An 18313-nucleotide genomic window follows, 5' to 3' on the forward strand; every position below is an offset into this window, starting at 1 on the left:
TGTATTTCTTTCATCACATTCCATGTGGGTCAGATGTTTACATACACTCAATTAGTATTTGGTAGCATTGCCTTTAAATTGTTTAACTTGGGTCAAACGTTTCGGGTAGCCTTCCACAAGCTTCCCACAATAGGTTGGGTGAATTCTGGCCCATTCCTCCGGACAGAGCTCAGGTTTGTAGGCCTCCTTGCACGCACACACTTTTTCATGTCTGCCCACAAATTTTCTATAGGATTGAGGTCAGGGCTTTGTGATGGTCACTCCAATACCTTGACTTCGATTTCCTTAAGCCATTTTGCCACAACTTTGGAAGTATGCTTTGGGTCATTGTCCATTTGGAAGACCCATTTGCGACCAAGCTTTAACTTCATGACTGATGCCTTGAGATGTTGCCTACATATCCAAATCATTTTCCTGCCTCATGATGCCATCTATTTTGTGAAGTGCACCAGCCCCTCCTGCAGCAAAGTACCCACACAATATGATGCTGCCACCCCCGTGCTTCACGGTTGGGATGGTGTTCTTCGGCTTGCAAGCCTCCCCTTTTTTCCTCCAAACATAACAATGGTCATTATGGCCAAACAGTTCTATTTTTGTTTCATCAGACCAGAGGACATTTCTCCAAAAAGTGCCATCTTTGTCCCCAAGTGGAGTTTTTTATGACGGTTTTGGAGCAGTGGCTTCTTCTGTTTCCTCCAGCATCTTCACAAGGTCCTTTGGGATTGATATGCACTTTTCGCACCAAAGTACCTAAATCTCTAGCAGACAGAACGCGTCTCCTTCCTGAGCGGTATGACGGCTGCGTGGTCCCATGGTGTTTATACTTGCATACTGTTGTTTGTACAGATTAACGTGGAACCTTCAGGCCTTTGGAAATTGCTCCTAAGGATGAACCAGACTTGTGGAGGTCTACAATTTTTTTTCTGAGGTCTTGGCTGATTTCCCCATGATGTCAAGCAAAGAGGCACTGAGTTTGAAGGTAGGCCTTGAAATACATCCACAGGTACACCTACAATTGACTCAAATTATGTCAATTAGCCTATCAGATGCTTCTAAAGCCATGACATCATTTTCTGGAATTTTCCAAGCTGTTTAAAGGCACAGTCAACTTAGTGTATGTAAACTTCTGACCCACTGGAATTGTGATACAGTGAATTGTAAGTGGAATAATCTGTCTGTAAACAATTGTTGGAAAAATGACTTGAGTCATGCACAAAGTAGATGACCTAACCAACTTGCCAAAACTATAGTTTGTTACCAAGACATTTGTGGAGTGGTTGAAAAACAGGTTTTAATGACTACAACCTAAGTGTATGTAAACATCCGACTTCAACTGTAAATACATGCATTACTTCTTACCCATAAGAGCGCCAGTTCGGGGCAAGGTATTAGGATTACTGTGAGCGTAGTTCCCAAATATATCCAAGTGTCTTTTTCTCTTTCACTTCCTCTCTCTCTCTTTAACTCTCCTTCCTTTGTAACAAGTGTCATATTGTGTTAGTCCGCTAGGGACCTGTTTTCATCGTATTACGTTTCTAACCAATTACCTATACCGTGTGTGTGTGTACCACCAGGGAGTGAGTGAGTGTGTGTGTGTGTGTGTGTGTGTGTGTGTGTGTGTGTGTGTGTGTGTGTGTGTGTGTGTGTGTGTGTGTGTGTGTGTGTGTGTGTGTGTGTGTGTGTGTGTGTATCCTGTGTTATCATTTAGTTTGTTAGTAAATAAATAATCAAATCAATTTGTGTCATACAGAATGATCAGTACGACTCGGTGTTTGTGCAGATTCAAGATGTTTGCGACTTAAACAATGAGACTGATATGAGGTAATGATTAATAAGTGTCTGTTATCGATATATAACTTTAATTTGGGAGATGGTAACTCGTTAAACAACTTCTTCCATGGTGCCCCAAATTACTAATGAGTTAATTGATTAATTTAATCTGGTAACAATTAATCATAGTTGGTCATTAATTGATAAACAACAGTCATCAAATTAATGAAAGGCACGTCACTAGTCACTAGGTCTACTTAGAAAGCAGGAGCATCTCATCCCTAAGCTGCTTGATGGTGTTGCATTTAGGGCAGACAAATCCCTGTCCATTTTCCAAATTCCTGCTTATATTCATCTTGTGACTGTATGCAAAACCTCTCACACCTGATGCATTTGTGCCCAGCCATGGATAAAACACTGGTTAGCTAGCACTGCTAGCATTAGCCTGCTCTGCTTTCATGATGGCTAGCAGCTAACTGCTACTTAACAGGAATCCAGGACACAAACCTGCAGTCCCAGCAGTATGATGACTTCTAGAGCGGGGGATTGCTAGTGCTGACACACAAAACCAACTATTCTCTCATACTCAAGAACCCTGTGTGTCCGGCCTACCCCAGCCTGGCTTGTCCTATGGCTGGGTGGTGTATCGTATTTTACTATATACCGGTATATATGCACAGACCGGTTTGGGATTTTACTTTAACTTCTAGAACGGTATTTGAATGTTTGGTTTGTTAAATGTGATACGCCGTGTGTAACTTCCATTTTTCTAGTTTACTCCACTCCTTGAGTCATCCCTCTCCGCTCTCTCTCTCTCTCCATGCCACTTCCACACAGACCTTGTCCCACCCTGTTACTCAAGGAGCGCATTTGTTGTTGCTTGACCACGAGACACTTTAGTTCAGTCTGCATGGTCAATGCAGCACATGCAACAATGTGACAACGATGTTGCTTCCAATTTGATCTTAATATAAAACCACATGAGTTATATAATTACAATATTAGTTTGTGTTTCTTACATCTGCAAACAGCTAGTTTGTATTTTCTTAGCAAATTAAGCTAAATCCTGTTAGCCACTAATGCTAATCGCTAGTTAGCTGGCTAGCTAATAAAAGTACTGAGTCTGAGCAAATGTAGCTAGCTAATACAGCCTGATACCAGTAAGGGTGGAGGCTTAAATCAGCATGTTGTTTTTGCAACAGCATCTTCTAAATCAAAGAGGAAGCAGGAATATGTTGGCTATATGAATAAAGATTTAATGTAGCCAAAGATTATAGGGCCCCCTATGAAATACTGAACATCACTTTGGTTCCTACCCTGTCACAATAACTTGTCCATGGCATTTTCATTCGTTGCCATGCCAAACAACACTGTATTCAAAGTGCCCACTATTATTTATATTCCAGCTATAGAATTATAATAAACATTATATTTCCATGATTTCAAAAGTTCACTCAAGTGTTTTGATTTAAATCAAAATTGCAACATTTGGTAAAAAATAAGGCCTACTATTTTTACACATATCGTGGCAGTTTGGAAATGATCTCAAATGAGTGCAGGAAATGCAGAAATTGATGGAAATGCAGGAAATTATTTTAGGTTGAAGTTGAATTTAACAGTATAAAACAATCAGAATGGAGAAAGACGCACTGAAATCATTTGGAATATATGTGTTGCCACCGTAGGGTAACACACTACTCATGAAGCAAATGAGGAACTTTTATTAATAAAAAACATCAAATACAGTCATACCGTCAAACATTTTCAAAATACCATGATATGATATTTTGCCCATATTGCCCAGCCCTAGCTTGTCCCTGTGAGTCCAGCCTACCCCGGCCCAGCCTGTCCCTGTGAGTCCGGCCTACCCCGGCCTAGCCTGTCCCTCCGGCCTACCCCGAACCCAGCCTGTCCCTGTGAGTCCGGCCTACCCCAGCCTGGCTTGTCCCTGTGAGTCCGGCCTACCCCGGCCTAGCCTGTCCCTCCGGCCTACCCCAGCCCAGCCTGTCCCTGTGAGTCCGGCCTACCCCAGCCTGGCTTGTCCCTGTGAGTCCGGCCTACCCTGGCCTAGCCTGTCCCTCCTTCCTACCCCAGCCTGGCCTGTCCCTGTGAGTCCGGCCTAACCCGAACACAGCCTGTCCCTCCGGCCTACCCCAGCCTGGCTTGTCCCTGTGAGTCCGGCCTACCCCGGCCTAGCCTGTCCCTCCTTCCTACCCCAGCCTGGCTTGTCCCTGTGAGTCCGGCCTACCCTGGCCTAGCCTGTCCCTCCCTCCTACCCCAGCCTGGCCTGTCACTGTGAGTCCGGCCTACTCCGGCCTATCCTGGCCTAGCCTTCCCCGGGCCTACCCTGGCCTGTCCCTGTGCTCTCGGCCTACCCCGGCCTAGCCTGGCCTGTCCCTGTCAACCCCCTATAAATGCAAAGAGGCTCTGTAAATAAACACTTTTCATATAACTCTGCCATTAATATTCAGCACGACACCGTGGCAATCCACCTGCTCAGCCATGCAGAAAGAAACAGAGAAAGATAAAGAGAGACAGAGAGAGAGAGAGAGAGAGAGAGAGAGAGAGAGAGTGTGTGTGCGAGAGAGAGGGGGGTGGGAAGGATAGAGGAGGATATTTATATATATATAAATATATATATACAATGACAGAGAGAGAGAGAGAGAGAGAGAGAGAGAGAGAGAGAGAGAGATAGATAGATAGGGGGTAAGCTGAGTGAGACAGTAGCGACACGCGTCTGTCCATAAATGAAACTTGACCTTTTCGACAGCTGTGCTTATTGACTTATGAGACAATTATCACTCACACCGCTTCTGTTTGTGGGGCCCTATAATGGCCCCAGCTGTGTGTGTGTGTCAGGGGCCCATCCCCTCGAGGACACTCTCAATCAAGCCAAAGCATCTGCATTTGATTTCCTATACCAAAATGCAGCAAGCAATGTGCTACGCGTGGGAGACTTCCTAACACTCCTCAATCTTTCTCAATCTTATTTGGCTGCCTCCACAGACAGGTTGTTCTCTATACGATGGGCTAGCTGGGAATTGGGTGCTTTGCTATAGCATAGATAGCGGGCCAGGAGTGTTTTGCCAGGTAGCTTATAGATTAGCGAGTCGGGATAAAGAGGCTGGCCAGAAACCACTGGGTCGCCGGTTTAAAAAACAGGGCCGACGACATGAAAAATTGGGTTCATATCAATATACGGTATCGCCGAAGAGAAAGCTCTAGGGCAGGGGTACTCAACTCTTACTCTACGAGGTCCAGAGCTTGCTGGTTTCCTGTTCTACCTGATAATTAATTGCACACACCTGGTGTCCCTGGTCTAAATCAGTCCCTGATTAAAGGGGAAGAATTAAAGAAAATGCAGTGGAACTGGCTTCGAGGTCCTGAGTTGAGTTTGAGGGTTCTAGGAGATAAATAGATCAACTCCGTCTCTCTCTCTGTCTTGAAAAGTGTTGCTGTTTTTAACAGAGAAATTAAAGAAACATTTTATTTCTATTGTTTTTCATCACTTAGCAAAGAAAGGATTCACTTTAAAAAGAGTTTTGAAAGGCTAGTGTCCTTCCATCCATTAGCAATTGAGATAGCTAACAATTGCGTTTGAAAACCACAAAGGTGGTACTTCTAGTCCAGTGGCAAGATTCAGAACATCTACACTTCTTAATTGGTCTACCTGGATTGCACTTCTTAATGGGTCTACCTGGATTACACTTTTTAATGGGTCTACCTGATTGCACTTCTTAATGGGTCTACCTGGATTGCACTTCTTAATGGGTCTACCTGGATTGCACTTCTTAATGGGTCTACCTGGATTACACTTCTTAATGGGTCTATCTGGATTACACCTCTTAATGGGTCTACCTGGATTATTACACCTCTTAATTGGTCTACCTGCATTATACGTCTTAATGGGTCTACCTGGATTACACTTTTTAATGGGTTTACCTGGAATGCACTTCTTAATGGGTCTACCTGGATTACACTTCTTAACGGGTCTACCTGGATTGCACTTCTTAATGGGTCTACCTGGATTGCATTTCTTAATGGGTCTACCTGGATTGCACTTCTTATTGGGTCTACCTGGATGACACTTTTTAATGGGTCTACCCGGATTACACTTCTTAGTGGGTCTACCCAGATTACACTTCTTAATGGGTCTACCTGGATTACACTTCTTAATGGGTCTACCTGGATCCAAAAGTGGATCTGAAGAGAAAACTCAAACTGTGTTTTTCTACACATAGGTACTACCTGCTTTGCTATTCTGAAACAAAGGACGGTACATATGTGAGATTCAGTGGCCATAAAAAGTGTCAAAAATGGGATGGCAGCCACGACCGTGAAACATCATGACTGGTAGCCTAAACAATATAGTGGAATCTCCCTATACTAGCCCCAGAATTCCACTGATCCTGCTTTTAGATTTGTGGGATGTTCTATAGTCAAGGTGCTTCCCACTAAGCATTTTACGATGGCATTCATTTTTTCATATATATTTTTTTGTGCAGTCCGGACCAGCCTTTATTAACCAATCATAGACATCTATGTTTCACAAGTTTGGACAGCACAGTTACAGTACAGGAAAGCACAGCAGAGTACAGTAAATTACAGTACACAGTACTATAAAGAAAAGTAGAGTATAGTACAGTAGAGTACAATACAGTTATACTCTTATCCAAAGTGTCTGACAGTCAGTGCATTCAACTAAGGTAGATAAACAACAACATATCAATGTCATAGCAAGAAGAGAAACAAATCTGTAACCTGTTACTCAGAATGTTATTGTAGTTGAAGTGGTCTTTTGGTTTATTCTGTAGATTGGAGTATTTGGTACATCATTATGAAAAAGATATCATAATTGCATGTGACAGATGGGAGCAATAATAAGTATTCTGTTGCATTCTGCAGTTGGCTCCTCTTTCCTATATTATTGTGGTATAATACTTAGTGCCAGCGCACACCTGGTTGTGTCAAGAGACTGCATAGTGTGCAAATTGTGTATTTGTGTTACAGGCATGATCACCAATTATCACGGAAGAAGGGTAAACAAAAACAACTGCATCAGGATACTGAAAGAGGATACTATAGTAGGCTGAATACTGTCTGGCACTGTCTCTCTCACACACTCCCACACAGACAGTAAAGTACACCCTGCGTTATATCCCCATTACTGGACACACATCTGCACAGGATTATCAGATTAGTGACTGGAGAGTTTGCGTTCCTGACAGGGCTGTGGAGGCGAATTGGGACACTGTGTGGAGTGAGTCAATGAGTCAGGGTGTGTGTGTGTGTGTGTGTGTGTGTGTGTGTGTGTGTGTGTGTGTGTGTGTGTGTGTGTGTGTGTGTGTGTGTGTGTGTGTGTGCAATTATTATACGGTGGCTATCAGTGCTTGCTTATGTGCTTGCGCATTACTCATGCTACCCTGCAATGTGGTACCATGGTGAGGCCCTGTGCTGTTTTGGCAGTTAAACCACGCTCTGCTCCAGTCACATACACAAACAAACAGCTCCCTCTAGTAAATTACAGCTGTGTGGAGGTCGTGTCATTCTGACAGGCTGATAGACTTGACAGAGAGGGTGATCTGAGTGGCACACACACACACCATGCCAAAAAAAACTCTCTCTCTCTCTCTCTCTCTCTCTCTCTCTCTCTCTCTCTCTCTCTCTCTCTCTCTCTCTCTCTCTCTCTCTCTCTCTCTCTCTCTCTCTCTCTCTCTCTCTCTCTCTCTCTCTCTCTCTCTCTCTCTCTCTCTCTCTCTCTCTCTCTCTCTCTCACTCACACACTCACACACTCACACAGTGGCCATGCGGTCCAGACAGGCAGAGGCGGTTAGGGACAGGAGTGGGGATGTTGGTTTGAGACACACAGTCAGGGAGGACAGGTTGACTGCAGACCTCAGCAGCACGGAGACGCTTCAGTCCCATATGACTGGATACACAGGGATACTCCAGTTCCTGTGTTCTCTCAGAGGGAAACCAGTCTGTGTGTTAAAAGGGTATTCATTCAAAAAAAAACTCTTTATTGTCTCGTAGTCTTTTCTCTTTGGTCTATGTTTGAGAAGGTTAAGGTGGTTGAAGTTGAAAATAGTTGACAGTTGGAATGATATATATATGGATACATTCATACATTCATCTAGAACACTGTAATATTCATAGAATAGGTTTGTACGGATATCGGGAAACTGTGAGAAACAAACAGATTTGTTTTCCGACGAAGTGAAGAACAAACACAGCACAATAAATAAGCAGCAAGCGCAGTTATTACTTTATGATCTCACTTTGGAGAAAAAAAACTAAAGCAATACACAGAGTATTGCTTCAGGGACATAAAATACAAATTAAAACCTTGCTTAAACGCTTTATCAACACTTAAATAAATTCTACCAGGCTACAGACATAAATAAAATCATGCAAATTAATACAAATATTAGAAATACCTTTCACAAAGGTGCCTACTTCAGAGAGAGGGGGGGGGGGGGGTGGGAGGAAACGATAGAGCGAGTGAGAGAGATTTAGGCCTCCTGCAGTCACCCAAATGAGCCTCCAACATGAAAGTGAAGGGGTCCCATGTTGAACTTATGAATTAAAGCCGGTGAATTAGTGCCGTTTTAGCCGCTGTGCTGGAGAATGCATGAATGCTGCCTGCTCTGATTTTTAATGGTAGAGTAAATGCCTCTCCTCTAAACGAATGAGAGACGCTCTTTAGCCGGAAGAGTAAACAGCAGCATTCAACTGTCATTAATATCACAGTTCTCAGTCAGTAACTAATTGAAGTGAATGGGTTTTAATTGAAGTGAATGGGTTTAAACTGTTCCTCTCTATCCTCTCCAACCATGGGGAGCGTGGATATGAGTATGATAGGCAGTTACTACTGCTGTACAGGGGGATGGTATAAAATAGTATTTATATGTTGAAGTTATATAGACTGTAATCTTATGGAACATGGAAATGATTCGGTTTAGAGAGATGGATTGTTTTAGAAGTCTTTTGTGTTTGTCAGACCCATTGCCCCACGCAACTACATAGTGAATATGCAGGTTGTGTGGTCAGCAATTGTCTGTCATTTTCCCATTTAGAGCTTCAAGCAATCTACAAGGTACATTGGCCAAGAGCACATTATTCAAGTAAGCAGGGTTGCAGGGGAGACGGGTTAATAAACAAACCAATTGGGAGACTGGAATAATTAGACGGCCCAAGTTGGACATTTCTACTTACACACGGACATAACTACCAAGATTACTGAGTTTTCAAACACATATAATTGTCTGCTTTGACCCCATGTAATTACTGGATTAATACATGTGCACATGGGTAATGCTCTATTCTCTTCCAATCCAGACTCAGGGGAGAGAGATGTTCTACAGTAAGCCAGTGACCCATCTAACATGTTTTGACGTATGTATTATATTCAGAGGATGTCTTGGATCACTGAATTGACCCAAGGGTGTGTTTATCCCCCTCTGTTAGAGGCTATAGGCCTACTGATGATGGATGGACTGTATCTGGTGTCTGTAAAACTCAGACGGGCAGGAAAACAAAGAAGACAACAGTTGCATTGGAAATGGCATCATTCACACTCGGAGTTCCGTCAAGTGGAAGCGTGGATCGTGTTAAACGTTAGTGTGTAACAGATGTGCTTCAGGAAACTCTGATCATGTAACGAGTAAGCTTGCATGAGACCTCACAGCGAAAATGGCTTTAACTCAGTGGGCTAATGCAACCTTGAGTCGAGTGAGCAACCCGGGTTCATGACCCAGTCTGTTATATAGGGGATTGAATAATAGAGGAACCTTTTACAACATCCTTGAGACTAATAACTGCCAATATGAGCCTAGTTCTTTTAGGGAAGAATGGATGGGGCTGGGGGAATTAGAAGAGCGGAGAACAGTTTGATTCCAGAACCTGTGCAATATTTGGAGGTGATGCTTCAGTCAAACCAGCTCCAAATCCCTACATCTCCCGAGAATGAGGGAGAGAGAGAGAGAGAGCACGAGAGAGAGAGAGAGAGAGAGAGAGAGAGAGAGAGAGAGAGAGAGAGAGAGAGAGAGAGAGAGAGCACGAGAGAGAGAGAGAGAGAGAGAGAGAGAGAGCACAAGAGAGAGCACGAGAGAGAGAGAGAGATGTGGACAGTATGTGGACACCTACTAGTTGAACATCTCATTCCAAAATCGTGGTAATTAATATGGAGTTGGTCCCCCCTTTGCTACTATAACAGCCTATAACAGCCCTCTTCTGGAAAGCCTTTCCACTAAACGTTGGAACATTACTGCATTGCTGCAGGGACTTGCTTCAAATCAGCCTCAAGAGAATTAGTGAGGTCGGGCACTGATTCTGGCTTGCAGTCTGCGTTCCAATTCATCCAAAAGGTGTTTGATGGGTTTGAGGTCAGGGTCTGTGCAGGCCAGTCAAGTTCTTCCCACCGATCTCAACAAACCATGTATGTATGGACCTCGTTGTGTGCACGAGGCCATTGTCATGGAAAAACAGGAAAGGGCCTTCCGCAGACTGTTACCAAAACGTTGGAAGCACAGAATCGTCTAGAATGTCATTGTATGCTGTAGCATTAAGATTTCCCTTCACTGAAACTAAGGAACCTAGTCCGAACCATGGAAAACAGCCCCAAACCATTATTCCTCCTCCACCGAACTTTACAGTTGGCACTATGCATTCGGGCAGGTAGCATTCTCCTGGCATCCGCCAAACCAAGATTTGTCCGTCGGACTGCCAGATGGTGAAGCGTGATTCATCAGTCCAGAGTGATGCTTGGCATTGCTCATGGTGATCTTAGGCTTGTGTGCGGCAGCTCAGCCACGGAAACCCATTTCATGAAGCTCCTGAAGAACAGTTGTTTTGATGAAGTTGCTTCCTGAGGCAGTATGGAATCCAGTAGTGAGTGTTGCAAGCCGAGGACAGATGATTTTAACGCACTACGTTATGTTGTGCCTATAGTTTCATTTTAGGAGACTAAGCCATGTAATACTGTACTTTTTCAAACCTTTAACCTTTTACATAATTGATTACATTCTCTGGTAATTTTGTATGCTTTTAAGCAGTAGTTCTGAAAGTAGTACTCTCGGGCAAAAACAGTTGCTTTTAAACTAGGAATTTCATGGCTAATTGAGGTGAAACAGTAATTATGCTAATATATTATGCATGTATGAACTACACATGGACACATCCAGCCCAAAGCGGGAGGTTTTAAAAAATACTTGTTGCCAAGGTCCAAGAGCATGTCTTTAAACTGATCATCATGGTGTGTCTTCAATGACCTTTTGCGGAAAAGAGCAGTCTGGGCATGTTTAAAGATAACCTTTCCAGTCTACAATATTCTGTAGGCTACTCTCCTCAACCACATTCCCGCTGGTATCAAACTTGAGTTACCATGGAAATAGCAGGCCTGTGCGAAAGAGGGGGAGGGATTACATGTGCATAAAGTTTGGCAGCTAGTCTACATATTTTAGAATTTGATACATAAAGCAACACTGGCAAGTCTGTAATAACGTGTGTAATGTAATAACGTCCATTCACTACGGACCCAAGAGGAACAGCAAATTATTGCACACATCCCTCCTAAAAAAAATTGGGGAAACAGATAAAGGGGAGGGGAAGGGGAAGGGGAAGGAGGGGAGGGACGTGAGTGAGTTGTCGTTTATAACTAGCCTATAATCATAATTTGCAGTCACGCTCGAGGGGAGATGTGGAAATTCCAAACGACAGTCGTGCGTAATACATGCGCTCAGAGAGGAGGGGAAGGAGGGAGGTTTTGCGCACATCCCTGGTCGTCACAGGGAATGATTGGGCACATGCCTCTCAAGTACAGCACTCAGCCCTTAACGGGTACCTGCTTCAATATTAGGTTTTACGAGTATCATCGGAGTTTGATATGAGAGCCGGCGGGTAGTCTAGTCTATATGCCTCTACTGTACGCAAAGATTCCCTGCAAACAATATTACATTCGTCTCCAAAGGTGGTATAAGAAATTGTTGGCATGTGGACTTGCATTGCATTGATGATGGATCTAGCTAATGCATTTGACTTAATAGTCAACGGGGGTACGCATGATGGTACAGCCCAGCGGCGCGTCAACCCAAACAGCTCTCACCGACGGGCACAAGTATTAACCCTTTCGATGGAACTCGAACTAATTTGATATTTTAGCTCCAAGCCTGACATAATAAAGATAAGTCAATACTGTTCCTATTTACTACGCAGCACCTATCCACTCACATGAACAGTCTAACAGCTGTAGGCTAATAGTTCTGGAACAGCCATCGCGCCATGACCAGTGCATGCGTTCCCATTTAGCCCACTCCACTGAAACCCGTATCAGTACCGTGGTTATTCATGCACGTGTAGCACAGGATAACTGTCTCGTCATACGAGTTCAGTAGTGGTAATACTGTTCCGAGGATATTTTCCTCAAACTTTGCATTCACAATTTAACGAAATAAACCTCGATTTCGCCTGACAATTTTTTTTTTGAAAACTTCAGCTCCAAGTCTAAACCTATTAAAGAAATCTGTAGAATAAATTATAATATTGATTAATTGTTTCCCATTCAACGACATCATTCTCACGCGACCTCTCTCCTCGTGTAATCATTCGTTCAGTTGACATAATTGATATCAGTTGATAACACTTGCATAATTCAATACTGAACATAATGAAATACAGCAAAAACATATTTTGGGGTACAATCTTATAGGCGACCCTATTGTATCTGTTCCCAGTGACATCCACAACTAAGTGAAATCCGAGTTTTCAGGCAGATTCTGATCTGTAAATGTCTTCGTTCTCAAATGTTTCCGATCAATTAATTCTATATCAATTGGCCTATCAACTGAACCGACTATCCACGGCGTACATCATTCATTACAAGGTTTTCATTCATTTCAACGTTTTCTGCAACATTTTACAACTTCGTTATCAATTTTCCTCCCTGCGTTCTCATGCACCTGCCCTTTTGTCCGTCTCACACCGGACCCACCAATATCAATGACTGAAAACTTACCTGATACACAGATGATGAAATTGGCGTGAAGAATAACAAATAGTTCCCAAATAATATCCATTCTCTGTCTTCATGCCAGGTGCATTACGCTCGGTAAAAACGGGGGTAGCCTATCAGTTGCCGATGTCGAGTCCTTCCAGTCTGTAGCCCGCTGCACACCTTCCACGAGGTACTTTCCACGCCAGACTCATAGCAAGGTCTATATCCAAGACATGACACCACACTCTCCCTCAAAACTACAATCCCAGAGAGACAGAACCACAAACTCCAGACCCAAAGGTAGAACGAAAGGTAGAGTCCTGGAAGCAAAAGTCAATTGTAGGCTATTCACACAGTAATGGAGTTCCAATGTGCCCTACCAAGACCATCCATAAATGTACTCGTCCCTCGCGTCGTCCCTCGCATCGGTTGCTCTTTGGAAATATAGTTTCAGTCATTCTGTGTAAACACAACCATGGTCGAAGTGTCTTCCTCCTCGTTATCCTGGAAAGAGGGACAGTTAAACTGAGTTAGAGTTCAAAGGAATAACCTAGTTTAAAAACCTCTGCTTTACTCTATGACTATGAATGGCAAAACTCCGTCGGGGTGTTTTAACTGGCGTTGACAGAGTGATAGACAGGAGAGCAGGGGACCGCATCCGGACTGGGCGTTCACCGGCAAGGGGGCGTACTTCGCTCCTATTCACTGTTCAGCGGTAGGATAGGCCTACAGTACGTTCCGCGCTGTCGCGCATCTCACGCGCACACACCGCTGCTACACACCACATTTCATGAAAACTTTAGGAACCCCTTATCATCTATTAGAATGTCTGATAACATCTTCATCAATATAATCACTAATACTTCACACATCCACCCATGTAATACGATGAAGCTTGAGCCATGAGCACACTGAGGCAAATCAACTCTGTCCCCCCCCCCCCCACCCCTTTATCAGCGCAGCTCCGTGCCCACTCACACATCCTGTCAAACAACACACTGACGCAGTTCACATGCACAGGCTGCACTGTAGCTTTGGAAAAAAATAACAGCAGGCTAAACGTAGCCTACATTCAATACAGAGAAACCTAGAGTGAAGGCTACTTACCGTTCTCGAGAAAAAAAATTGACTAGATCAAAATACGGTTATCCTAATGTAAAACGAAGCAACCGACTGATGCCACCGAGTCCCCAAAAACGTCGATATGCTATAACTTTCACACACCATTTAAAAGTTAGTATAATCGTCGATATAGACTTAACTGTCTTATCCTGAGTTGAAAAATTGGGACAGTAGTCTTCTGGCACGCGGGCACCAGGCGATGCCACGAGCCCAAGGAGAGAGCTTCCAGATTAGTGCCGTCAGAAAATTATGCGCGGGCACGTGCGGTGCTCCATAAACATACTCACGCGGGCACAGGTAGACGAGAGACTGTGGTACCCAGCCCTCATGGTAAGGGGAGGAGCTGGCTTGAGAGAGAGAGAGAGAGAGAGAGAGAGAGAGAGAGAGAGAGAGAGATGTCTATCATTATTGATTTGATACATTTCTAAATGTTTGTTTTGGCAATGTATGTGGTAACCCTTTCAATGCATAGCAAATGATTCAGTGTTGAATCAACACGGTCTATACGCATCCACACTTTTCAGTGTTAAATGAACACTTTGCTTAGTACTTACACTGTTGCACTTTCTCAGTGTTAGGAAATTAACACCTATAGTGTTACAGTAACTAATTTTGGGCTGTTGTTTTAACACTGTATGGTTAAAGCCTAATTTGTGTATTTCCCAGTGTAGTCTGGTGAGGAGTGTTGGGCCAGTAACCGAAAGGTTGCTGGATCGAATCCCTGAGCTGACAAGGTAAAAATCTGTTGCTCTTCCCCTGAACAAGGCATTTAACCCACTGTTCCCTGGGCACCGATGATGTGGATGTCTATTAAGTCAGCCCCCCACACCTCGCTGATTCAGAGGGGTTGGGTTAGCACATTTCAATTGAATGCATTCAGTTGTACAACTGACTAGGTATCCCCATTTTGCGTGACTTGTAGAGTTACAAACCATGGCTGTATATGTTAGTGACTGAGACATGGTTGTTGAATTTATTCATGCTCAGTCCTATGGCCTTCACCAAGTGAGTTCCTAGCTGAATGTTATCATTCAAATCTTTATGACAATACATTAAATATATCATAAGGCCTTACTTTGAAGGCCTAGCTTTACCCTTACACAGCTGCCTGAAACTCCTGGTTTACATGCCACATCATGCCTGCTAGTCACATTACACTGGCTTGGAATCCAGTCAGGGTTAGGATATCCAACAGTTGGAATTTGTATTCAGTGATGGGCAAATGACTAAATGATTGAATTAGTTTAGAAAAATATGTTATTTATACTTGTGTAGCATAAGATTAATCAATCAATCAATGCAAAAAAAAAAACAGATATTAAAACAATTCCTAAAAAAATCTACCTACAGCAGAGCTTGCTGGGAAATTTGATATAGCGATGGGCATGGTTTTGATGGGAGTGTTTATAACCTGCTTACCAGTCAAAACAGTTATACTGTATCAAACATCCTAGTTAGGCCTCCCGGGTGGCGCAGTGGTAATGCTGTAATGCAGCGCCAGCTGTGCCATCAAAGTCCCTGGGTTCGCGTCCAGGCTCTGTCGTAACCGGCCGCGACCGGGAGATCCGTGGGGCGACGCACAATTGGCCTAGCGTCGTCCGGGTTAGGGAGGGATTGGTTGGTAGGGATCTCCTTGTCTCATGTCTGCACGGTGTAGCCTCCGACACATTGGTGCGGCTGGCTTCCGGGTTGGATGCTGTGTTAAGCAGTACGGCTGGCTGGGTTGTGTATCGGAGGATGCATGACATTCAACCTTCGTCTCTCCCGAGCCCGTACGGGAGTTGTAGCAATGAGACAAGATGGATACCACGAAATTGGGGAGAAAAAGGGGTAAAAAAAATAAACAAATAAAAAATAAAAAAATAAACATCCTAGTTAGATGTAAAATTACACAACTAAGACCTCTTTGGCAAAAAACGTCTAAATTAATTACAGATTATTTTGATTGATATTAGATTAATTCTGACAAATTTAAGGACGTGTATACTGGCTATATTGTTGCTATGGCGTCTCAAGAGGGACAAACCTTTTTCTTGTTTTTCATTCAAAGGTCTTTTAAGGGAGTATGTGAGGCACAGGCATTGGCTTCGCCTAGCCAAGTTCTTCTAGGAGCAAACCCAACCTAGTATACGGGCGCTTATACGCTCCACAGAGTAAAACTGACACAATCCAACTCAACCCTTATTAACACCAACACTGGGGTTCTTGTACACCGCTGACAGTTATTTTTACTCTTACAGAGTTAATGTAACTCATTAATCAACAGTAGAAATGTTACACTGAAAAATCAACACTAGGTAACTCTGGCTAATTTGCTGTGTGCCAATCAAACCTTTTCTATTGAATTGAATTGATAGCGAGAGAGACAGAGAGAGATGCCTGCTATAAGGTGAGGGACAGTGTCTGACAGACCAACCAACCTGCACATGTCCTCTGTGCCATTGTTTTTGTCCATGTGTATGGTTATTCTTACCCTAGATTATTGTTACCGATTGTCCCGTTTACAATTTTGATTATTATTATTATTTTAATTTCGTATAATATTGTAAATTAATCACTTAATTTTCAAAGTACTCTTTGGCATGATGTACATTGTTACGTCATGCCAATGAAGCAATTTGAGTTGTGTTGACTTGAGAAAGAGAGAGAGAGAGAGAAAGAGAGAGAGAGAGAGAGAGAGTAGCAATAACATTGCTACCTGTGTCTATGCCATTAATTATTGTTGTCCTCATACATTATTGCATTCATTACATGGACACCTCACCCCTGCCCTTACCAGGGCAGCAGGCACTATTATTAAAAAAAATAATAAAAGCATTTCACAGTGATGTTGTTAAGAAAACATGTCCGCATCATTTGAATATAGGCTGTAGATCTGCAATACCATTTTGCAAATATGAAGGGAAGGCAGGTAGCCTAGTGGTTAGAGCGTTGGACTTGTGAAGAGGTTGCAGGATCAAATCCCCGAGCTGACAAAGTAAAAATCTGTTGTTCTGCCCCTGAACAAGGCAGTTAGCACACTGTTCCTAGGCCATCATTGAAAATAAGTGTTTGTTCTTAACTGACTTGCCGAGGTAAATATAGATAGAAAATAATGGAGTAATTCCATAGACCCCATCCTAGATTGGTTTTCTGAAATTTTTTTAATGAGAAAAATATATTTTGAAATATACCGACACTGAATCCTTTGTTGATGTGGGTGTATTCAGCTGTACAATTCTGCCTGTTCCTCCTTTGGATTCATACAGCAGATTCACTGTCCTAAACATCATCGTTTTTCACTTAGATTTTGTTCTTTCACTACTTTAGGCACCGTAAGCCATTTATTTTGATGCAAATTTTGAATATGATGAAAAAAATATACTTGACATTTGCCGTCTTCCTAGTGTCTCTCGGTCTTCTAGCCTATTGCCATCTCGATGATTGCTGAGAGAAAATAGCTGCTATGATATTTAAATTGATTTACTTTTAGTCTACTTGATCTGCTTTAAATGTGTTTGAAGTAAAAACAGATGAAATTGAAAAGCAGCAATGCAAGTCATTTAATCAGAGAGAAAGAGAGAGGGGAATCTACTTTAAAGCAACAACAAAGGGAAGTTGAAGATCAAGAAGATCAAGTAGGTGTGTCCAAACTTTTAACTGGTACTGTATACCTGCCAATCAAGAAAAGCCTTACATCTGTTGCATAATTCCACTGTGTAAAAACAACTTGACTGGTGGCAGATGGCAAGAATTGGATGCTGGGCTGCGTTCAGTAAGAGAAAACCTACTGTTACGTTAAATTAAACAAAAACGGTGCTGTTCTGATGTGAAGGTCCTGGGCTGGTGTGGTTACACGTGGTCTGCGGTTGTGAGGCCGGTTGGATGTATAGCCACATTTTCTAAAACGATGTTGGAAGCGGCTTATGGTAGAGAAATGGACATTAAATTATCTGGCAACAGCTCTGGTGGATATTTCTGCAGTCAGCAAGTCATCACTCTCTCAAAACTTGAGACGTCTGTGGCATTGTGTTGTCTGAAAAACTACACATTTTAGAGTGGCCTTTAATTGTCCCCAGCACAAGGTACACCTGTGACATGATCATGCTGTTTAATCAGCTTCTTGATATGCCACACCTGTAAGGTGGATGGATTATCTTGGCAAAGGGGAAATGCTCACTAACAGGGATACAAACAAATTTGTGCACAAATTTAAGAGAAATAAGCTTTTTGTGCATGGGATCTTTATTTCAGCTCCAGAAACATGGGACCAACACTTTACATGTTGCGTAAATACATGTACTTTGTATTTTAAAGTACAGAAATACATTTGCAATTAGCCAGCCCGAACAGCAACAACATTCTCAGTAATATTTACGTTTCACTTGCTATGACTCTGATATGTTGTTTATCTACCTTAGTTGAATGCATTGACTGTAAGTCACTCTGGAT

General features: G+C 42.8%; 1 protein-coding gene across 3 annotated transcripts in view; it reads right to left on the reverse strand.

Moving 5' to 3' along the window:
* LOC139367443 (carbonic anhydrase-related protein 10) overlaps positions 1-14198 on the reverse strand; it is a 316705-nt gene extending 302507 nt beyond the window's left edge. Inside the window, exons 1-2 of one of the 3 annotated variants that reach the window (XM_071105649.1) lie at positions 13868-14080; positions 12782-13264 (exon numbers count right to left, since the gene is read on the reverse strand). In XM_071105649.1, coding sequence (XP_070961750.1) covers positions 12782-12842 — 61 coding nt within the window. In that variant the 5' untranslated portion in view covers positions 12843-13264; positions 13868-14080. Of the gene's footprint in view, positions 1-12781; positions 13369-13867 lie in introns of those variants that run through there. The other 2 variants (XM_071105650.1, XM_071105648.1) reach the window with 2 other exon arrangements.
* Between the last annotated feature and the right edge of the window lie 4115 nt (positions 14199-18313).

The sequence above is a fragment of the Oncorhynchus clarkii genome, chromosome 16 (genome assembly GCF_045791955.1).
Source record: "Oncorhynchus clarkii lewisi isolate Uvic-CL-2024 chromosome 16, UVic_Ocla_1.0, whole genome shotgun sequence".
NCBI classification, from domain to species: Eukaryota; Metazoa; Chordata; class Actinopteri; order Salmoniformes; family Salmonidae; genus Oncorhynchus; species Oncorhynchus clarkii.